Source organism: Parambassis ranga, chromosome 21 (assembly GCF_900634625.1).
Source record: "Parambassis ranga chromosome 21, fParRan2.1, whole genome shotgun sequence".
NCBI lineage: Eukaryota > Metazoa > Chordata > Actinopteri > Ambassidae > Parambassis > Parambassis ranga.
Genome location: NC_041041.1, coordinates 919,845 through 942,143, shown reverse-complemented (window position 1 = coordinate 942,143; position 22,299 = coordinate 919,845). Strand labels below are relative to the sequence as shown.

General features: G+C 51.5%; 2 protein-coding genes and 2 long non-coding RNA genes across 5 annotated transcripts in view; 2 read left to right on the top strand and 2 right to left on the bottom strand.

The window, feature by feature from the left end:
• The window catches only part of cntnap5a (contactin associated protein family member 5a), a 65,548-nt gene extending 58,392 nt beyond the window's left edge, over positions 1-7,156 (top strand). The window contains 6 exon segments of the mRNA XM_028394445.1: positions 117-176; positions 179-249; positions 1,622-1,709; positions 1,786-1,986; positions 2,729-2,800; positions 4,959-7,156. Coding sequence (XP_028250246.1) covers positions 117-176; positions 179-249; positions 1,622-1,709; positions 1,786-1,986; positions 2,729-2,800; positions 4,959-5,149 — 683 coding nt within the window. The 3' untranslated portion in view covers positions 5,150-7,156.
• Positions 7,157-13,861: 6,705 nt separating this feature from the next.
• On the top strand, positions 13,862-19,674 carry LOC114426817 (uncharacterized). Of its 2 annotated transcripts, none has more exons than XR_003669397.1 (3): positions 13,862-14,086; positions 17,411-17,511; positions 19,509-19,674. It is a non-coding gene; the product is annotated as an uncharacterized LOC114426817 (long non-coding RNA). The 2 variants fall into 2 exon arrangements; XR_003669396.1 differs by having other exon boundaries at positions 19,506-19,674.
• LOC114426818 (uncharacterized) lies at positions 16,109-17,544 on the bottom strand. The gene is made up of 3 exons (XR_003669398.1): positions 17,286-17,544; positions 16,555-16,644; positions 16,109-16,287 (listed from the first exon to the last, which is right to left on the bottom strand). It is a non-coding gene; the product is annotated as an uncharacterized LOC114426818 (long non-coding RNA).
• The window catches only part of ndufa10 (NADH:ubiquinone oxidoreductase subunit A10), a 3,813-nt gene continuing 437 nt past the window's right edge, over positions 18,924-22,299 (bottom strand). The window contains exons 2-10 of the mRNA XM_028394459.1: positions 21,900-22,068; positions 21,595-21,810; positions 21,438-21,524; positions 21,163-21,284; positions 20,944-21,023; positions 20,602-20,656; positions 20,420-20,505; positions 20,132-20,240; positions 18,924-19,086 (exon numbers count right to left, since the gene is read on the bottom strand). Of these exons, the coding sequence (XP_028250260.1) occupies positions 19,018-19,086; positions 20,132-20,240; positions 20,420-20,505; positions 20,602-20,656; positions 20,944-21,023; positions 21,163-21,284; positions 21,438-21,524; positions 21,595-21,810; positions 21,900-22,068 (993 nt within the window). The 3' untranslated portion in view covers positions 18,924-19,017. The remainder of the gene's footprint in view (positions 19,087-20,131; positions 20,241-20,419; positions 20,506-20,601; positions 20,657-20,943; positions 21,024-21,162; positions 21,285-21,437; positions 21,525-21,594; positions 21,811-21,899; positions 22,069-22,299) is intronic.

Genomic DNA, 22,299 nt, shown 5'->3' with positions numbered 1-22,299 from the left:
GTCACAAACAGCACGCGTGCAACGTGCTAACGTGATGCTAACATGCAGCTAACATGATGCTAACGTGATGCTAACATGATGCTAACGTGCGGCTTCCTGTGTTGTCCTGTGTTCAGGGAGTCTGCAGATCTGGTACCACCTGCAGACCGACCGCAGTCCAGACGTCTTCAGTCCTGCCTCGGTAACCTGGCGGACGGACGTCTTCACCGAATCAGACTGCACCGAGTGGGAAAAAGCCTCTACGTACAGGTGAGCACACACATTGAATTTGAATTTGAATTTTCATCAAATGATAACTTAAAATAACAACTATAAATGCAGCAACTTTTGAGATTACAACATTAAACTCAAACTATGTTACATCGACTCTCCTACGCTCCACAAAACCCCCGCCCCTGGCACACACGCAGTGTGGTCATTACCATAATGAATGTAATTCAAAATCGAAAGAGTTTCTCAGCTTTCAGAATCCTTGAGATCGGAGGGTTAACATGAGGTCACAGGTAAAAACAACATCTGGGGTTTACAGGAAAATTACTCAAATTAATGATGTACGAAATGTGACGGCTGAAATTTAAAAAGAAAAAATGTTTGACCACAAAACCAAATACTGATTTACCAGAAGTAACTCTAAAAGTCACAAGTGAAGTAAAATAATCTGACGTTTAATCTGAAGGAATGAAACTTTGTTCATTGTCTGAAAACACTTCAGGGAGCAGAGATGGAGACACACACTGCTCAGAGGGGGGATGACACTGTGTGGACACAGATGTCTCTGTGTGGACACAGGTGTCTCTGTGTGGACACAGGTGTCTCTCTCTGGACACAGGTGTCTCTGTGTGGACACAGGTGTCTCTGTCTGGACACAGGTGTCTCTGTGTGGACACAGGTGTCTCTCTCTGGACACAGGTGTCTCTGTGTGGACACAGGTGTCTCTCTCTGGACACAGGTGTCTCTGTGTGGACACAGGTGTCTGCTGTCTGCTGTCCTGTCTCTGCTCTGTCGTTGTTTGTTGATGAATCAATGGGAGCTCTCAGTGTCCGTCTTATTTCTGTGCTCCGTCCTGTGTGCGAGCGTCTCCGGGCTGAGCAGCGGGTCTCTGGCCCTTTTGTTGAAGGTTTGGAGTCTGATTTGACCTCTGACCTCCAGCAGCAGCATCACCGGTGATCGATCCCATTTGCACTAAAGAACATGAGCGTCGTTAAGGAGCTCCGCTTTGAGCAGGTTCAATAACACAGAGGAGCTTTGATGGAGAGAGCAGCTGCCACGAACCACAGACCGAAGAAGGCCGCATACATCGATCAATATGAATCTGTATAACTGATCATGTGAGGAGGAAGCAGCATCGATCCTCCAGCGTTAGAGTCCCGCTGTAATCAGACCTGTTAAGCGTGGCAGTGCGGGCGTCTGTGGGCGGCGTGTGATGAAACTGCTGCAGTGCTCCACGGCACGTCGGCCCGTTCGCTGCTGCATGTGAATCAGCAGAGGTCAAAGGTCAACACCACTTCAAAGCTGACTGTGGGTGCTGCAGAGAACACGATTATCAATCTGAGCCGCTGCTGCTCGCCGGCTCGGGTTTCTTGTAATCGTCTTGTTATTTGATTTCTCTGCACTCAACCAGATCGACCAGGACGTCCACAGAAAGTACACGCTGTCATCTGATGCAGAGCTGATCCTAATCAGATCCCTGACGCTGGGCAAAGTCACCAGTAAGTCCTCCTCACCCTCACACAAAGTCTTCAGACTGTCTCAGGGTGACTCGGCACGTCTCCGTCCTCTCTGCAGGGTCGGAGAACCTCAACGAGGAAGTGACGCAGGCGGCGTCCAGAGGCTTCATCGGCTGCCTCTCCTCGGTCCAGTTCAACCATGTCGCACCGCTGAAGGCGGCGCTGACCAACCGGGGAAGCTCGCTGGTCACCATCCGCGGCCCGCTGGTCCAGTCCAACTGTGGAGTTCTGGCTGAGTCCACGTCACACACTCTGCAGGGTAACACACACACACACACACTGTGAGCATGTGACCAAAAGTAAATGGACACCATGTGCAGACTGTTTTGAGTTGTGAAGGTGCATCTGCAGCTGGTGATTGTTTACATCATTGAGTGTCCATGATTAATAAATCAGTGTGTTCTGACATGTGATGGACAAACAGTGACAGCAGCTCAAACCTCCATCCATCCATCACTGCTGCTCATCACCCTTCATCAAACTATATAAATGCTCAGTGGGCAGGAAGCAGCAGAAACATGGAGGCCTCTGCTGAAACCACAACAGACCACGAGCATGGTCATTGATGAATGTGAGATGAAACAGTTTAATCAATTATTCAAATCATCTGATGATGTATCAGATTTTAATTTGTGAATTAATTTGTGAATTAATCAGAAAATAATTCAACAATTTTACATGAATAAAACTGTAATTTCTGACAAAATGTCTGAGAAGAAAACAACAGAACAGAAGCTTCTGCTCTGGTAGGCTCACTGTGAACCTCCTGTAGGGGGCGCTCTGTAGACAGTTGTAACTTTATGTATAACACACTTTAGAAACCACCAGGTTAAATAAAACCAACCAATGAAAGAATATATTGAAACAAATCAAGTCAGACGGTCGTCTGCTGCTGTGTGCATGTGGACCTGGGGCGGGTCAGACAGACGGCGTCCTGAGCGCGCTCAGTGCTGCTGCTGAGGTGTACCACGTGTGTGACGTGACTCCTGTGTTCTCTGCAGATCAGGCTGTAACGGCCAACAAGGATAAGGAGGCGCGTGGAGGCACCCAGAAGGACATGGCGGTGATAGCAGGTGGGCTCTTCTTCCAGCTGTGTGTGATGAGTCGCTCCGGCCGCTCGTCTGGATGCTTCTTTTGCTCCTGATGTGCTGCGCTCGGCTCGGTTCCATCGCTCGGTCTGTCCGCTCTCTTGGCTCCTCCCCTCACATGCAGGCCTGCAGACAGAAACATCTGCAAACACTGATGATCTGAGTTCCACTGAACTCGCAGCGTTAAGCTGTGAGCACATGTCTGATGTTGCAGGCCAGCTGACGGAGAGCTGACGGAGAGCTGCCTCCGCCGCGCGGCCTCTGAACGCCTCTTATCTCTTTTGTTTAAAGTGTAAAAGCATCATCTCCTGGTCTATGACACCAGCTTATCTCACGTATTTACCAGAGGAGACGCTGGTTTATCTCTCATTGAATCAGGTCACGTTATTATTTTCAGGTGATTGAATCAGTTTTTCCGTTTTTATTTCAGCTCCAGCAGCTGAAGCTTCAGTCCAGGCTCTGCCTGAACGTGTCTGTTCCAATCACATTTAAACTTCCATCAGTCTCACAGCGATGCTGGTGTGTGTGTGTGTGTTCATCATGATGTGTGTGGTTTATCACCACCACACACACTGTGTGAGTCTGCCTGACGGCCACATCTGATGGTGTGTTGTTGTGCAGCTTGAAGAGAGTGAGCGGCTTTGATGAAATTTACATGACGCAGACAATTACAAGGAGTGAAGTGTGTCTGTGTGTGAGACAGAGAGAGTGTGTGTGTGTGTGTGTGTGTGTGTGTGTCATCTCTAAATTTAGGTTAAATCTGCTACAGCGTGAAAACTTTCACAGATTTTTTTTGACAGTTTTACAAAAGTATTAAAAATAAAATCCCTCCTATAAAAATCAGTGTGTGTGTGTGTCTGTCTGTCTGTGTGTGTGTGTGTGTGTGTGTGTGCGCTCTGCAGCTCCTCACAGCTGCTTCCTCTTTGCTCTAATTAGCCCTGATGTGTGGAACCTGACTGCAGTCCACCTGTGGCACATTGAATGGATTACACCGAGTTTAGAACGGCACCAGGAGACAGAGCTCAGAGCAGCAGCACACACACACACACAGACACACACACAGACACACACAGACACACACACAGACACACACGTATATAAACATGGACGATGTGACAGCTCATAAACCTCTGCATGGCCCCCTGCTGGCTGGCTGCAGTATAAACCCCGCCTCCTCCATGTTAGTGGGTGGAGCACCTCCCGCTGTGTGTTCAGATGTTTTTTCATATTTTCATACTGAGCTATCATTGGCTAAAAAGGAGGAAGTAGTGTCTCTGTCAGCAGCTAATGGAGCAGCTGAGCCACACAAAAGGTTTAGGAGGGTGTGTTTAATGTGGAGCTGGGTGGGTGTTTGGGTGGAGCAGTGAAGGTGCAGCTTCACCCTTTAATGCCTCTGGCGTGGCCCCTGGGCCGGCCGTCCGGCCATGCTTTAGGATCTTCAGGAGCTTCCAAACTCTGTGAACCTGTGAACTCATCCTGTGTGACGTTAACTCCTCGTGTTCTGTTGTTGTCATGGTTACTTTCACTCAGCAGGATGTGTGTGTGTCTTTGAACCCTGGATCTCAGTTTTACTCCGAACAGCAGCAATGGTACTAACAGCCTGTCGGGACAGGAAGCAGCCTGTGAGGACAGGAAGCAGCCTGTGAGGACAGGAAGCGGCCTGTGAGGACAGGAAGCGGCCTGTCGGGACAGGAAGCGGCCTGTCGGGACAGGAAGCGGCCTGTGAGAATAGGAAGTGGCCTGTGAGGACAGGAAGCGGCCTGTGAGGACAGGAAATGGCCTGTGAGGACAGGAAGCGGCCTGTCGGGACAGGAAGCGGCCTGTGAGGACAGGAAGCGGCCTGTCGGGACAGGAAGCGGCCTGTGGGGACAGGAAGCGGCCTGTGAGGACAGGAAGCGGCCTGTGAGGACAGGAAGCGGCCTGTCGGGACAGGAAGCGGCCTGTGAGGACAGGAAGCTGCCTGTGAGAATAGGGAGCGGCCTGTAAGGACAGGAAGCTGCCTGTGAGAATAGGAAGTGGCCTGTGAGCATAGGAAGTGGCCTGTGAGGACAGGGAGCGGCCTGTGAGGACAGGAAGCGGCCTGTAAGACCTGTGTGCTGATGCTGTGCTGATGAGCCTCCATTAACGCTTCCTGTGTTTGCAGGTGTGGTCACAGCGGTGGTCTTCATCGCCGTGTGTGCTCTGGCTGTGATGAGCCGCCTGCTGTACCAGCAGCGCCAGGCCCGGCGGAGCAGCATCAAAGAGGAGCAGAGCCACAGCATGTACACGGACTACAGGACTGAGCTGCACCTGCACAACTCCGTCAGGGACAGCGTCAAGGAGTACTACATCTGACCACAGACTGACGTACCTCTCTCTGAAGGAGCGGCGGGTGGAGGAGCCGCCCCCTGCCGCCGCCGCCGCCCCCGCTGCAGGGTTTCTTACCACCATGACCCCTCTGGGCGCCCCGGACGCTCCTGTTCGAACCCTGCAGCCGTCGGTGTGTGTGCTGGTCAGAGTGGAGCTGCTGTGGTTCGTCAGTGCGTGTAAAGATGAATGTTGGGCTTGCGCGTGGTGGCGTGGCGGCGTGGCGGCGTGGAGGCGCTGCTGTCCATCCTGAACACGCACAAACCCAAAACGTTTCCTTTCAGACCCTCAGATGCTGAATCTCCACTGGAGTGGGACTCACTACGCTGTACTTGCAGTCAGGAAAGTAGGCCAGGCCTGTAAGATATGCGCTGCTGTCTTTGTTTTCTGGGTGCTGAGTGTTGTAGAAGGGACGATACTGCCTATACTGTATGAGTGCCTAATTTGCATATGCGTTTTTATTTGAACATTTGGGTGTGATCTGCACACAGGCAGGCACATTAGCATAGAGAGGAGCTTATCGTCATTCAGCCCTGTAACCCACTCTGCAGAGAACAGAGGAACCGTCCCGTCATGCATGACCTCTGCTGGTTGACCCCGTGGCGGCTGACGGTAACGTCTCCCCCCGCCGTTTGGTTTTTCTCTCTCTCGACAGCATGGAGACGAAGAAAGAGTGCAGGATTCTGTTAACCTGTTGTACACCAGAGGCCTCATTTACCAACCTGGGGAGTTCATAAGCTGCACAAAAAATCACACACACACACACACACACCACGGCTGCCTGAGCACGGGAGGCTCAGCGGGTCACACGGGCGGTCCGATCACTATCTGTCATGTTTCCGAGCTGCGTTTAATGTCACAGTAACATTTAGAGACTAAACATGATTACATCACAGCTGACGGGGTTCAGGCTCCACCTGAACTCCAGATACAGGCAAAGAGGCGGAGCTGAGGTGGAGCAGACCACACCTCTAATTATATTTCTACTAATTATAATGAATATGAGTGAAAGGCTGAGCAGACCCGACCAGGCTGTAAACATGTCGGTGTTCATCTGCTGTACAGCTGGACATTTTCACAGCGAGGTCTGTGGCTCACTTCTGGAGCCCCCAGAGGATGTGGGAGGAACTGCAGCTTTTGGTAGTTAACTGTAGGCTTCATCTCTCAGTGCAGAGGCTGCTGCTCCTCACGGACTCTCTGAACAGATCTTATCCTCCAGCTGAGGAGACTGGGAGGTCTGGCTGCTGCTGCTGCCTCCACCCTGACGGAGCACGCTTCCTCCACCCCTCAGCAGATCAGACACACATCAACAAACTACGTCTCATCTGTTCATTTCCTGCAGTCAGATGAGCATCTCTGCATTCATCAGGTCACACCTGTGGCGGTGATGATGAAGCTCTGGCGGTGGTGAACGAGGCCTCGGGTTCTTCTCTGTTGCAGGTTTTTCAGCTTTGTCCTTAAAAAATGCAGAATATAAAAGAAATCTGTGTATATTGTATCATGAGAGCAGCAGACATGAGGAGAGGAGCCTAATAAATACAAAGGACTGATTTTACACAAAAGAAGAATAAAGGGTGTGATTATAACACACACACACTCGTACAGGCAGCGGAGTGCGTGTGTGTGTGTGTGTGTGTGTGTGTGTGTGTGTGTGTGTGCGACCATGTTGTAGAGCTGTGTGCCGGCAGCGCTTTGAGCTTCTCAGCCGTCTGATGCTGGTTTTCTGTCTTTATTTATTGATTCATCCTTTGAACTGTGGTGCAGCCACACTGTCATGTGTTCTATATTCCACCTGCAGTGTGAGGATGGTTACAGCTCAGAGATGATGAAGAGTACTTCACATCAGCCAGGGAAGCAGAGAAAAAAAGGCAAAACCCAGAGATTAGTGAGCAGACAGGTGTGTGTGGTGCAGGCTGGCTGATGTGAGGCGTCCTGCTGACGGCCCTGACACCCGCCCGTCCTCCCGGGCTGGACTCCCCTCCTCCTCCTCCTGGACTCCCCTCCTCCTCCTCCTGGACTCCCCTCCTCCTCCTCCTGGACTCTCCTCCTCCTCCTCCTGGACTCCCCTCCTCCTCCTCCTGGACTCCCCTCCTCCTCCTCCTGGACTCTCCTCCTCCTCCTCCTGGACTCCCCTCCTCCCCCCGGTAACACTGCCCCCCTGCCTCCGTCCTCCACAGATCCACGCTCTGAGGGGAGGACTTCCCTTCGCCTGTGATGGAGGTAGAACATATGAGGTGCTCCTGTCTGGTTTTGCTGCACCGCAGAGTGGAGTTGTGTGTTTTGTGTTCCCAGCAGAAACGTTTTGTATCCAAGGTAGAAGCATCCACACAGACATGCAGAGGTCAGAGGTCAGGAAGCATGGCGGACACGTGGAGACTCATTTAGGTTTTTTTTAGATTCCTGCTTCAAGTGGCCCAAAATAAAAAAGTTTGACGTTATCTGGTGGGGGGGGGGGGGGGGGGGGGGGGGTCTGAGCCTGTTTGTGTCAGAAAGTGTTGAACTCCTCCGTACGCCGTCTGAGGGCGGAGCTCCGCCGCCACCATGGCTGCAGGTCATGTGACTGAAGGAGAAGGGAAGTCTGCATGTCCGTATCAGTGAATGAACACGTACCTCTCAGAGTGTTTAGCAAAGGGTAACGTCATGTGGTCACTTCCTAATGATTTGTATAGCTGCAGTTTTATTAAGGATCTATTGTATAGATGTATAATTTAATAATAAAAGTCCATATATTGTTAAACCGGCGTCCTTTTATCTGTGGTGTAGCAGCAGGAGGACGAACCAGGTCAGGGGTCAGCTGGCCCTGAGGTCAGGGGTCAGCTGGCCCTGAGGTCAGGGGTCAGCTGGCCCTGAGGTCAGGGGTCAGCTGGCCCTGAGGTCAGGGGTCAGGTGGCCTTTGACCTGACCTGGGCAGAACCCAGGGGAGGTGCTAGCGACCCTGCCTTTGGATGGAGCGCGTCCAGCCTCCGGTCTGCCTGACCTGCAGCCACTCGTCGGCCATGTTGGGCTCAGAGCCGCGCAGCCTGCAGGACACACTGTGTTTGTGGACGTGCGTCATTACTCGTCTCAATCATGCTAAATTGGGCAGAAAATGTCTGGTAGCAGACGGACATGGAGACGACTGAACCTCCGTCAGCCTGACGTGGAGCGAAGTGGTGACTGCAGGCTGCCACACAGCTGCTGCTCGCTCCAGACCCCGCAGATGGTTCACGTGTCCCACACACACACACACACACACACACCTGTCTGACAGGAGCAGTGCCATAAAGTGGCTCCTCTTCATTAGACGCTGTGTTTTGGCTCCGGGCCGCCTCCTCACTCCTGGGAGTTCCTGTTTTTAGCATGAAGAAAAGTGGAAGTTTGCTCCTGCACCAAACTTGTGAGTTAATCAGGCGAGCAGGATGCTCTTTAAAGAACACGTTAACTCCTCGCACTACAGCTGAAATCACTGCTGTGTGCTCAATGTAAAGACGAGCATATGACTGCAGAGCTGCAGCATCCTCACAGCACGGAGCCTCTGTGTCACAGCACCTCACACATTCAACACGCTTTTCTTACAGCCTGCAGGCTCCGACCCCGCCGCTGGTGGGCGGAGCTTCCTGCTCTTCTTTCATAAAGTCAGACAGGCAGGAAGCTGATTGGCCACTCTCAGCTTTTCAGGAAGTGATGAAATGATGCAGGTGGACAGAGCTGTGAAAGGCTTCCTGCGGATCCTCAGACACACAGCAGCCGGCTGTCAGAGCAGACACACTGCTGCTCACAGCGCCGCCGCACAACACAACACAATGTCACCAAAGGTAAGTGGACACCACCTGCAGCTCACAAAACTCCCACAGCTCCGCCCCCAGGCTCCAGGCTGGTGCTGAACCAGGTGTGGTTCTGTCAGAGTCAGGAAGTGCTGTCGGTTCTGTCCAATCAGAGTCCAGTCAGGAAGTGCTGTCAGTTCTGTCCAATCAGAGTCCAGTCAGGAAGTGCTGTCAGTTCTGTCCAATCAGAGTCCAGTCAGGAAGTGCTGTCAGTTCTGTGTCTGTTGCTTCATGGAGACTTTTCTGCTTTGATCAGTTTGTTTCAGTCAAAGTGTCTTTATGCTCATATTGTCCTCACAGAGACACAACAGTCCTCTACACACATGCTAGCTGCTACATGCTAGCTGCTACATGCTAGCTGTCAGGGAGCCTCAGCAGCTGGTTGAGTTTCCTCTTTGATCCGATTGGCTGAGCTTAGCTCCTGATTGGTGTTCATCCCTCAGGAGACCAGGACCCCAGAGAACAGGCTTCTTCCACTTTTCTCCTTCACAGACTCACTGAAGGAAAAGTGGAGGACTCCTCGGTCAGGGCTGGAGGAGGAGGAATGATCCTGTCTTAGGCAGAAACATGATGCCACTCAGTGAGGACGTGGTTAACACCACACGTCTGCTCAGACAGGTCCTTCGTCCTGTGTCCAGAACAGTTTGTCCCCAGATGTCCCAGAATGACACAGACAGGTTGTATCATAATGCTGACGGCTGACATCACAGCTCAACATAAAAAAAGACGACCTTGAGCAATAAATGCAGAAACACTGAGTGTTGGAAAGTCCTCCACAGGAAGAACACAGCAGACCGCTGTCAGTAAACATCTCACCAGAGCTGAGGGTGAGCAGTCAGATCCAGGCCTCAGACCGCAGGTCGCCCCGCGTCTGATTAAAGGTGCAAACGCTCGTCAAGAGCGCAGCTCTACAAACAGCCGCAGACCACGCAGCAGCATCCAGATCAGGGAGCAGATCAGAGATGCCTATCGATATCTGGTCGGTCACAGATCTGAATATAATGACATCAGTTCAGCTCCATTTGCACAAGACTAACATTACAGCAGGAGGCGGCCTGAGACAGTCACTGTAATTTAACTCATCGCTCCAGATGGCATTCTAACCATCAGGATGTGACGGGATATGGCCTGTAATGGACACGGGAGGGAGGGAGGGAGGGAGGGAGAGGAGGGAGGAGAGGAGAGGAGAGGGAGGGAGAGAGAGAGAGGAGAGAGAGGGAGAGAGAGAGGGAGGGAGAGAGAGAGGGAGGGAGAGAGGAGAGGAGAGGAGAGGAGAGAGAGAGGAGAGGAGAGGAGAGGAGAGGGAGAGAGAGAGGAGAGGGAGAGAGAGAGGAGAGAGAGGGAGGGAGAGAGAGAGGGAGGGAGAGAGGAGAGGGAGGGGGAGGGTGAGGGGGAGGTAGTGAGAGAGAGGCTCCCTGAGGAAGAGGAGGAGTCTCAGGAGTTAAACGTGAAGCAAAGGACAGAACATCTCAGCAACGATCCACTGATCACAGATCAACAGAAAAAGTGATGAATGTGTGAACAATGTGTTAAACTATTGATCCTTGAATCAATCATTAGTTTAATGTAGAAGGTGAAGCCTCCTCCTGACAACAGGAGCTAACCTGAGCAGGAGGAACCGGCTGTTCTCACTGCAGCTGCTCCTATCTGTCCTATCCTATATCTGTCCCTCCAGCCTGTGCCCGACCCGAGCCCAGCATGTCCTCACAAACAGCCATATTTAGTCGATTAAGGGTCACATGGTTACCTTTCTGTAACAGATCAGGTCACCATGTTGCCCAACATCATCATTTCTGGCTACCATGGTAACAAGCCCCGCCCCCATAAACACAGCGAGAAGCAGCCAGAGGCCTGCTCTGTCTTCCTGCTCACGCATCAAGGAAACATCAGAAAGCCGCCGCTGACTCTCTCTGGCCCCGTTCACACTGGAGAGAGTCAGTCCAGCTGGAGTAGGATTGAGTCCAGACAGCCTTTAGGCTGGATGCGTTCAGACCTGTTTTCAAATCTGGCTAGCACACACTTTAGTCCGCACTCAATCCGGCTTCATCCAGCATGTTTGCTGTCCTCCAAACCACTAGATGGCGCCTTGTAATATACAGAGTCCGTTCAGGCCGCGGTAGGGCCGCGTGTGCGCATGCGTTGTGCGTTTTTTTGTCCCATGTTGTGCCCCATGAACCGGAAGTAGCACATTGCTAACCGGAAGTAGCATGTCGCTAGCCGGATTCGCTCGCCACATTTGCATTCACACCTGAGCCACATTTGAGCCAATCCGGCTAGATCCACCTCTCTCCACCTCTCAAACTGGATACTGTCGGATTCGAGGTGTTCACACTCAGAAAAAACACATCTGGATACATCTGGATAGGCCCGAATCCCGCTTTAGCCAGATTTTTTCCCCAGTGTGAACGGGGTATCTGATTCTCTGAGTCGAGCCTTTTCATTTCAGTGAAGAAGACGATCGTCTCCTCATCGTCTCCTCGCCACACACTCGTGTGTTCAGAGAGAACTTCCTCCCAGCCAGGCGGCGTGTTTCCTGTCCTCCCTCTGTTGCATCATTACTATGAGGAGAGATGAGGATCCTGTTCCCTGCAGCCTGAGAGCCTCCTCCTAATAAATCCAAACGTACAGTGGATCTCAGCTGAAGCTGTGGTTCCGCCTGAGCCCGGCTCTGAGAGCAGATTAGCGGCTTTGCCGTGGCGTCAATCAGCCGGCTGCCTCTTTGTTCTTGGAGCTGATGCACAGAGCTCTTTGCTCCTGTCCGTCACCCCGTCTGAACAGCACTGAAGTGGTTTTTAAAACATGGGCACACACAGATGAAAGACAGGAAGCGTGTTTGTCATTCATGCCGGGTCCCGTGGAGGGTGAGAGCTCTCACAGCTCATGTGTCAGTCAGCCTCTGAGAGCTCTCACAGCGCTCATGCAGCAGCTCCTTCTCTCACCTGTGAGACTTCCTGATGGACGGAGGGCCGCAGGCACTGAGCGCGCTCAGTGACGCAGAGCGCCCTGTGCCTGACGTCATTTACCTGTTAACTGTTTGTGTTCAGTCGGGTCAGTCAGTGTGTGTGTGCAGAGGCCGAACACCAAACCACACCTTCCAGCTGATTCCTGTCACATGACAGAGCTCATCAGTGTGACAGCAGCCGGTCCCCCTGTGTCCTGTATGACGCGTCTATTAGGGGTGGAGCGGGTCACTGAATCCACGGTTCTGAGGTCACGGTTCTGAGGTCACGGTTCTGAGGTCACGGTTTTCGGTTCGGTTCACATGGTTGAGGTGTTTTCTACTTTTAACACTCTGGAAACACCAGATCCAGCCTGTTTATCCAACATTCACCATATCTAAGATTCAGCTCAGTGTTTCCATCATTACATCAGGTCAGGTCCATTCATTTCTTTTTCATTTCTATATCCAGATCATAACAGAAGACATTTAAGCCATTTTTGACTTCTTCCTGTTGTCAGTATTTTTCCCGCCCTTGTGCCGTTGGCTCCGCCCTCATCAGGCCCAGCTGTGTCTGGTTGGCTCTCAGTGTTTGTATGGGTCAGCTCTGCATCAGCATCTCTGTGTTCTGACATTGGTTCTGGCCCGGCTTCCCTCTGAGCTCCGCTGGGTCCAAAACACGTTCTGTTGATAAAAAGCTTTTTGGGTTCCATCAGATTTCATGAAAATGCCTGTTCTTCAGCCCACACAGTGTGTGTGTGTCTGTCTGTGTGTGTCTGTGTGTATATATATATATATATGTGTGTCTGTGTGTGTGTGTCTGTGCGTGAGTGTGTCTGTGTGTGTGTGTGTGTGTGTGTGTGTGTGTGTCTGTGTGTGTCTGTCTGTGTGTGTGTGTGTGCGTGTCACAGAGAGATGTTGTGTGGGGTTAAAATAACAGGTCAGGTCGATGCTGTGTGGAATCGATACAGTGTACAGTGGACATGCTTTTCACTCAAATATGAGAGCAGCACATAAAGCAGCCGAGCTGACACTTCATCAATAAGTCTATTATCCGACTGTCAGCGGCTGTGACAGAGAGCGCCGCGGCCGGCCCGTCACGCCTTCATGAAACCACTGTTTGCTGGAGGTTCTGGTGTCATTACATCCAGCGCCTCAGATGGACTGTTTCCTCTGGGATGTGTGTGTGTCTGTGTGTGTGTGTGTGTGTGTGTCTCTGTGTGTGTGTGTCTGTGTGTGTGTGTGTGTGTGTGTGTGTCTGTGTGTGTGTGTCTCTGTGTGTGTGTCTGTGTGTCTCTGTGTGTGTGTGTCTCTGTGTGTCTCTGTGTGTGTCTCTGTGTGTGTGTGTCTGTGTGTGTGTGTCTCTGTGTGTGTCTCTGTGTGTGTGTGTCTCTCTGTGTGTGTGTCTGTGTGTGTGTCTGTGTGTGTGTGTCTCTGTGTGTGTGTGTCTGTATGTGTGTGTATATGTGTCTCTCTGTGTGTGTGTCTGTGTGTGTGTCTGTCTGTGTCTGTATGTGTGTGTGTATATGTGTCTCTCTGTGTGTGTGTCTGTGTGTGTGTGTGTGTGTGTGTGTCTCTGTGTGTGAATACTTGTTGAGAATAGAGCGTGCAGTGAGGAGTGCAGTGGGAGGTGTTATTCTGAGTTGTTTGGACAAAGATGGCTGCCAAACCAGGAAGGACAGCGGGGGGCGTTTATTTATTTCTTATATTTATTTATATCAGCGGCCGTTTTAAAGATGTCACATCATTAGTGTTGTTTATCTGCACGAAGCAGAAAGTATACTGTTGCCATGGATACAGCAGGAAGCACCAGGATATGAGTTCATGTTTGTGTATAGTTTATATGTGTATGTGTGTATATTACATGTTATTGTGTAACACACTGTGGGTGCTGAAGGCATCATGGCGGTCAGCTCCTTTAAATCTGTGGATATATATTTACACAGCACACGCAGGAGAGGCAGGCAGTTCTCCTGCCGCGCGGTGGGGGCGCTGCTGAGCCCAGCTACTCCGCAGCTGCACGTTAAGTGACGGCGAGCAACAGGCCGAGGTTCCCGTGGGGGCTAGGAGTCAGGTGCAGCGGTCCACCCGGCCCCCCCGGCCCGCCGGGTTCCAGAGGATCGTACCTGAGCACAGAGGGTTTGATCCAGACGGACCGGCGCCTGGCTTCATTCATCAGTGACGGTAAGTCTTATTTAAATGTGACGTGCGTCACGTGGGCTACAGTTTGTAGCGCAAAGAACGCTGATATGAAACATGACGTAACCGCTGTGGGTCAGGTGGTGAAGGATGACCTGTGCCCGACACACGCGCTGAGTGGGATGTTTACAGCTAGCATCACCAGTGAGTTAGCAAGCGTCTGCTAGCATTAGCTTCCAGATCCGTCCGCGAGCTGCTGAGACCCAGACACAAACTGGAGCGTGACACCTCTCTGTGAAGCGCCGCCATGTTTGAATGTGGTCATGTGACCGTGGCTCCACCTTTAGGTTGATGAGGCGATAGAATCCACTGACTCTGAAAGGGGGCGGAGCAGAGGAGACCATGTGACACAGAAACAGGAAGTGACTGCTTAGTTTTTGTTCTTTTATCCATCTGTTGTGTGACTGGGATGATGTCACACACCCACCTAGTGACCATCGGTGGTACTGTTCAGTGTGTGTGTGTTCAGTGTGTGTGCAGTGTGTGTTCAGTGTGTGTGCAGTGTGTGTGCAGTGTGTGTTCAGTGTGTGTGTTCAGTGTGTGTGTTCAGTGTGTGTTCAGTGTGTGTTCAGTGTGTGTGCAGTGTGTGTTCAGTGTGTGTTCAGTGTGTGTATTCAGTGTGTGTTCAGTGTGTGTATTCAGTGTGTGTTCAGTGTGTGTGCAGTGTGTGTTCAGTGTGTGTATTCAGTGTGTGTTCAGTGTGTGTGTTCAGTGTGTGTTCAGTGTGTGTACAGTGTGTGTTCAGTGTGTGTACAGTGTGTGTTCAGTGTGTGTGTGCAGTGTGTGTTCAGTGTGTGTGTGTTCAGCGTGTGTGTTCAGTGTGTGTGTGCAGTGTGTGTTCAGTGTGTGTACAGTGTGTGTGTGCAGTGTGTGTTCAGTGTGTGTGTGCAGTGTGTGTTCAGTGTGTGTGTGTTCAGCGTGTGTGTTCAGTGTGTGTGTGCAGTGTGTGTTCAGTGTGTGTTCAGTGTGTGTACAGTGTGTGTGTGCAGTGTGTGTTCAGTGTGTGTGTGTTCAGCGTGTGTGTTCAGTGTGTGTGTGCAGTGTGTGTGCAGTGTGTGTTCAGTGTGTGTCTTCCTGCTCTGCAGCATCAGAGCAGTGTAATGTCAGCGTACAGTAACAGCTGACTGGTGCCTGAGCTGCTGGACGTTGTCCTGTCCTTTGTCCTGTCCTTTGTCCCTGAGGCTCAGAGAGGACATCAGTGAGACTCCTGTTTCTGCTGCCAGCAGCTCGTCTCAGTTTTCAGCTCTGCAGAGTGAGGACAGAGAGGTGTGCACACAGATTTCACAGCATCTCAGGGTGTGTGTTTCCACATGTAGCGACAGCCAGCTCCACGCTGCTGAGACAAAGCCTCCAAACAAAGCCACATGAACCCGAACAGCAACAGTGCCCCCTGCTGCCTGCAGCCGGAGAGCCCTCCTCGGAGGAGCAGAGCATTTATTCAGCAGTTTCATCGAGGCGCTTTAATGATTATCGATCAGGGCTCCTTTTCTCTTCCTCTGCCCGTCTGAGCAGCAGCCGCAGCCGAGAAATGAACCCAGCTCCAGCTCCATCACTGCGCCACTTCCCAGGGCGCTTCTATACAACAACATTAGCTTTCTGCAGCAACATGTTCAATATCAGGCTGCTGTACAGCGTTAAATTAGTTTTAATCCTGCAGGCTGTGAGCTTCAGATCAGAGTGTAGAGTCTGCTTTCAGCCCAGCGCTCTGCGGGGACGTCGATTCCCAAAATCCATAACACAGGACAAAGCTGCTGCAGCCAGGAGGCAGAGCTGAGCGTGGCGGTCCGGCTCGGGCTAAACCCTGCTCTTCATTTATATTTAATGGCTGCTGAATCTGGCTGAGAGGATGTTGAACTTCTAAATGAGCCTGACAGGAAGGAGTCATTTGTTCAGAGTCAGATAATTGTGTAAAATGACTGGAATAAGAATCAGGTTTTAACCAGTGAGGTGCATGCTGGGAGCGTGACGCCTGTCACAGTGGTTAATTTACAGGGTGTCTGGGAGGTCTCTGTGCATCCATGCAGTTTATTTAAATATCATCACTAACTTCCTCACTATCCTGTGAGGAAAACCTCAAGGACACATTTGAATGGAGTGGGTTGTTAGGGTGAGGCCGAGTTGGATCCTGATTCAGACACAGACCAGGAGCAGGCTCAGCAGGAAGATCAGGGAAGATGAGAGGCTGGCTGGTGAGGAAGGAGGAGAGGAAGGAGAGGAAGGAGGAGAGGAAGGAGGAGAGGAAGGAGGAAAGGAAGGAGGAGAGGAAGGAGGAAAGGAGGAGAGGAAGGAGGAAAGGAAGGAGGAGAGGAAGGAGGAGAGGAAGGAGGAAAGGAAGGAGGAGAGGAAGGAGGAAAGGAGGAGAGGAAGGAGGAAAGCAAAATAACCAGCAGAGAGTGAATTTCTCCTCTAAAAGCAACTCTAGGATGGAATCCATCTGGCTGAGTGTCTCTCACCTAGAGGATGGACGGTCTGCCTCCAAAGAGAGCTGGGCCCGGGCTGATGAGCAGGAGCTGACCAACGAGCAGAGAGCAGTGTTCTACCAGCTGTACTGAGCAAAACACAAGAGACAGTGCAGCAGTAAATCAATCAGTCATTGATCCTCACAGGTGGAGTTCAGCAGGATCATCTTCACTGATGAACTCCACTTTATGATGTTTAAGGACTAAATATGATCACCTGAAGCTAATGCTAAGCTAACAGCACGGTCACATGACTACACCATCAGCACCACCAGGTTCACCGCTCTGACCTCTTCTACAGCACAACACCTGGCAACACGCTTCAGAACACACAGGGACAGGAAGAGCTAACATGCTAACATGCTAACATTCAGAACACACAGGGACAGGAAGAGCTAACATGCTAACATGCTAACATTCAGAACACACAGGGACAGGAAGAGCTAACATGCTAACATTCAGAACACACAGGGACAGGATGAGCTAACATGCTAACATGCTAACATTCAGAACACACAGGGACAGGAAGAGCTAACATGCTAACATTCAGAACACACAGGAAGAGCTAACATGCTAACATGCTAACATTCAGAACACACAGGAAGAGCTAACATGCTAACATGCTAACATTCAGAACACACAGGAAGAGCTAACATGCTAACATGCTAACATTCAGAACACACAGGAAGAGCTAACATGCTAACATGCTAACATTCAGAACACACAGGAAGAGCGAAGTGCTACGATGTTTCTGGCGCCGTGTGTGTGGCTGGTGAACGGTCTGAGAGGCCACATTTTTTCAGGCGGACGTCAAATCCAATCCCTGCATTTCTTTCTGTTCTGTCTTCAGCTCCGGACACATTCCTGTGGTTTAGAGTGGCTTCACCAGGCAGAGCAGAAAGTCGCAGCCAATGACGGGAGCTGCTGCAGGACGGAGCGAGGAGGCATGTGGTGAGTGACTGACGCACGCCTCACCTGCATCACCCCGGCCTTCTGTCAGCTCCAGAGGAGTCCAGAGGAGTCACCACATTAATCCCAGAGAATAGCCACAAAAAGCAGGATAAGGCCAAATGTGTTCTTTAGTATAGCAGTAGTGAAAGAGTCACATTTACATTCCTAATAAAACACTAGAGACATGTAAAGAACAAGAATTACAGAAAATTACATTTAATCAGATGTAAACTTGTGTCATAATGTTATGTGGAAAAAATCCTCAAACTTACAAGAAAACCAAACTGAAATCTCAGCTTTTACCTGAGAGAAGCGGCTCCCGGCCTGCTCTGCTTGCAGACCAGCACTCTGCTGAATCCTGCAGCAACACGTCTGCTCTGCAGAATTCTGGCAGTGATGAGAGCTCAGAATTCGTGTCCAGGCCTCGTCCTCCAGAGTTCATGTTTCCAGCCTCCATTAGTTCAGAGTGACTGCTCCTGGCTGCTGAGCTGTCAATTATTCACAGTGCTTCTGTCTGAGCGGCCTGGCGCTCGGCAGCAGACGGCCTCTGCTCAGCCGCTGGCAGCCATCTGGCCTGCGCTGCCTGCGGAGGGTCCGGGTCAGACCGGACCTGCTCCTGACTCTGACTGCGCCCCCCTCTGCTCGGCTCTGTTTGTCTGGTTGAGGTAATGGGCTGGTCTGAGTCAGCTGTTCTGGAAAGCAGGACTTTGAAGGAGCAGGACTTAATGACAGAGCAGCAGAGGCGGCTCACTGTGATAATGAGGAGGTCATTGATACAGCAGAACCTAATCACCACGCAGTCCCCCACTGCTCCGAGTTCTCCAAGCCTGTAATCAAAGGCGCAGATTACTGTATGCTGAAGCACTGCTACACTGATGATACACCTCATCTCCTGTGAACCGCAGGAGGCCGAGCTTGTTTCATCATCTGGCTGCATCTCAGTCAGCAGCTCTGTGAGAGGGTCACAGCCCGACGGGTCCCAGAGACCCTCCTCTGTCAGTGCAATGCAGCCGATGATTACAGCTGCTCCCCTCTCAGGAGGCCACGCTGCAGGAACTCTGGGTCCTGATCCAGACGTCTGCAGGTACGGACCCGGCCGACCCGCAGGCGCGGGCCTGGATCCTCGGCCCAGTCAGAGCAGACAGACACTTACTGAAGCAGAATGCATTCATTTAACTCAGCGTGAGGACAAACCTGCCAACCATGAAGCAGCACCGAGCCAACCTCAGCACCACGCTCGCACTAATTAATGTGAGGGCGGCCGGCGGCCACCCCGCAGCCGTCTAATTGGCCACATGGTGTGAATGGACGGCTCATGTATCCACTGATGGGTCAGAGTGGAGCTGAACAGACTTTTCCAGAGCGTGAAAACACGATCGATTCCAACCCCGAGATATGTGCAGAGACCAGGGCAGAATCAAAACGTCTTTATTTTAACACATACATATTCTTTGTGATGCACAGAGTTTACAGAGCCATCGGCCAAGGAGCGGGTGGAGGCAGACTTCACTTCAGCCAGATGTATTTGTCTCCCACGTCTGAGTTGTAGCCCGGAGCGTACTTCTTCCCAGGGAGCTGGAGGGAAAGAAACTGTTCAGTTAGACGAACGTTAAAATACATTAAAACATGGGGAGGACGCACAAATGGACCAGGACAGAAACAGCTGAGAAAAAACTGGTCTGAGGTCATTACTGAGATCAGTCCTCAGAATATCAGCCTGGTGTGGAGTGAAGTGTCCTCCCTCCTCAGATCTGTTGTAACTGATTGTGTGTGAAAGTTCTGTTCTGACTCAATGTGTCCATGTCCTCATCCTGTCCCCCTCCTGTCCTTCTGTCCCCCTCCTGTCCCCCTCTCATCCTCCTCCTGTCCTTCTGTCCCCCTCCTGTCCCCCTCTCATCCTCCACCTGTCCTCCTCCTGTCCTTCTGTCCCCCTCCTGTCCCCCTCTCATCCTCCACCTGTCCTCCTCCTGTCCTCCTGTCCCCCTCTCTATCAGCAGACCGTGCGCTGCGTCTCCTCCTTCCTGCTCAGACCCAGGCTCAGCAGCAAATGTCAGGTCGCGGCCTCCTGCAGCAGCGCGCCGCCTGACTCTTGCAGCAGGGGGAGACAAAACTGTCTCCAGTCAATAAACAGAAAAGGTCAGAACTTGAATGTTTTCCCACAAGACCGATGATACAAACAGCCGGCTGGAATATTCCACATTTGGCATTTGCAGTCTTGTAACTATGAGTTGTTCAATATTTCAGCAGAACAAAATGAGCTCCATCAGACAGAGTGGCCCAGGAAGGGTGGAGGACCGAGTCGATATACAGACGACAGAGAGGATTTAGACACGGCCGGGGCTCCTCTGTATGATTACAGTTTTAATAAAGTACATCCTTAGATAATAACAGCACAGAATGAAAGGGCAGCTCGTCCTCTGGAAACTTAATTAGACCCAAAGTTAACCAGCTGCAAACCAAACACTGAGTCAGAGCTCAGCTGTGTGTACACACTGATCGACCCAGGCTACACTAAAACACGTTAGACTTCACCCAAACCACGTCAACGCAAAGCAACAACTCCCACATGTGACCAACATTCAGCAGCAGGCTGTGCTCCAGGTTCTCACCGCGTACGTACCGATTTATAGGTGTAGTACTTCTGATGAAAGTCGTGCGCCCCGATGGTCGTCTCCGGCAGGAAGCGCGGTATGTGGGTCAGATTGGCCACCAGCTGTTTGTCCTCCACACTGTGAAACACAGAAAGCTGCTCAGTGGGAGCTCATCCAGGAGCGGAGCACACAAAAGGCACTCCCTGTGCTCACTGCAGGTTCGTCACATCATGTGTCAGTAATGAGTCTGAGGCTGCAGCGTGTGTGTGTCTGTCTCCTCTGCCATGTGCATTGTGATGTGAGTGTGTGGAACTCACAGCATCCTCATCTGGTGGTAGCTGACATCATCCTGCTCCAACCACGGCCCTTTGTCAAACTTCAAGTACTCGAAATCCTCTGCCACCTGAGGACAGCCCAGGATACACACACACAGGATACACACACACAGTGAGTTTTCACAGGACAAAACCACACAACAATCAGGTGTGAGTGCTCTCACCCGCTCCACGTCCTGAGCCTGCGCTGTGTCATACACAAGAAGCTCTGACGTTTCTCTGCAAAGACAACGAGCATTAAAGATTCTGCTCAACGAATCAAAGTGTGTCCAGGATTCACTTCCAAATTATAACTGGATGACATCAGAACACAAACGTAGTCAAAACAGCTGGATCTCCCCCTGGTGGCAGGTGGCAGTATAGCCATGAAAACCATCAGTTTTCACACTGACACATCTCCACCAGCCCGGCCTCACATGTGGCTTAATGTTTGTCTGATGGGATGAAGTGGTGTTTGCACTGTGTACAGGCTGCGGCTGCGGCTCATCTAATGTGTGTCCGTTTACCTTATTTCAGGCAGAAACGTCTTCTTGTAGCACTCCTCAATGCTCTTCAGGTACGACAGGGGCACATGGTGGAGGTAAGTCTGGCAGTGAACAGATGATATTGTGATTATGTTTTATATTGTCTGGAGAAGTATCATAGGTTTTATTCACCTGCTGTTCCAACACATTTTATAACAGCATCCACTGTGTGTGTGTGTGTCTGTGTGTGTCTCTGTGTACCTTGCTGCTCTGTTTCAGCTTCTTCTGCACCTCCTCAGCTGGCTGATCGACGTAGATGACAAGGTGTGGAGGTAGGAACTCACAAATACTGATGCCTTTGATCTCATTGTAGTTCTGCACACCTGTGACACACACACACACACACACACACACACACACACACACACACACACACACACACACACACACAAAGCAGAATGAGATGAGAGCTGAACTGTGACGTCCTGACAGCTTCGCTCAGGGTGTCTTTGTTGTCGTGGCGCTCCTGTACTTACACTCCTTCCTGATGTAGCCCTGTTTGAACATGGCCTCCAGGAAGACCACGTCACTAAACGGAGAACGCTCCAGCACCACCCCCTGGCCTGAAAAACAACAGTGTCCGTATTAATATACCATTCAAACTCATGTGCGCCTCAGCAGCCCTGGCAGTACCTGTGGTCAGCAGGTGCTCGATGGCGTCCGAGTACTGCAGCAGCCTCATGACGTACATCCACAGCTGCAGCCTGTAGCTGTTCCCATCAGCAGCTGTGGGGTCCGTGTAGAACTTCTCCAGGCTGCACATCCCGTTGAAGTCGACAGGCAGCGGCTCCTTCTCACCGGTCATCTTATCCATGTAGAAGGTGTCGGGCTCAGGCATGTACAGCATCCCTGTGAACACACACTCCATGATCTCACCGCAGAAACATCCCAGGAGGTCTGAGAGCTGCGGAGGTGAGGGACGAGTGCTGGATATTTACCCAGTTTGTCCGCCAGCTTCTGAGCCAGCGCTCCCTTCCCGGAGGCCAAGTTTCCGTCCACTGTGATGATTTTGCTGCTTTGGCTTAAGCGTGGCGTCGTCCTCTCACCCAGAGCGTAGGCCCACCAGCCATACCGCAGGCTCCTCACCGAGCTGCTGTGAATGGCAGCCTGCAGGACAGAGGACCAGCTCTCAGGCATGATGCACCAGAAACAGAACGGGCCCAGAGACAGGAACACCGGGCCCCAGAGCTGAACACCGGGCCCCAGAGCTGAACACCGGGCCCCAGAGCTGAACACCGGGCCCCAGAGCTGAACACCGGGTCCCAGGCGGCCTGCGTGCACCAAACCTGCTCATTCACATCAAAGTAAACACCAGGATCTAACCCATAAACACACCTT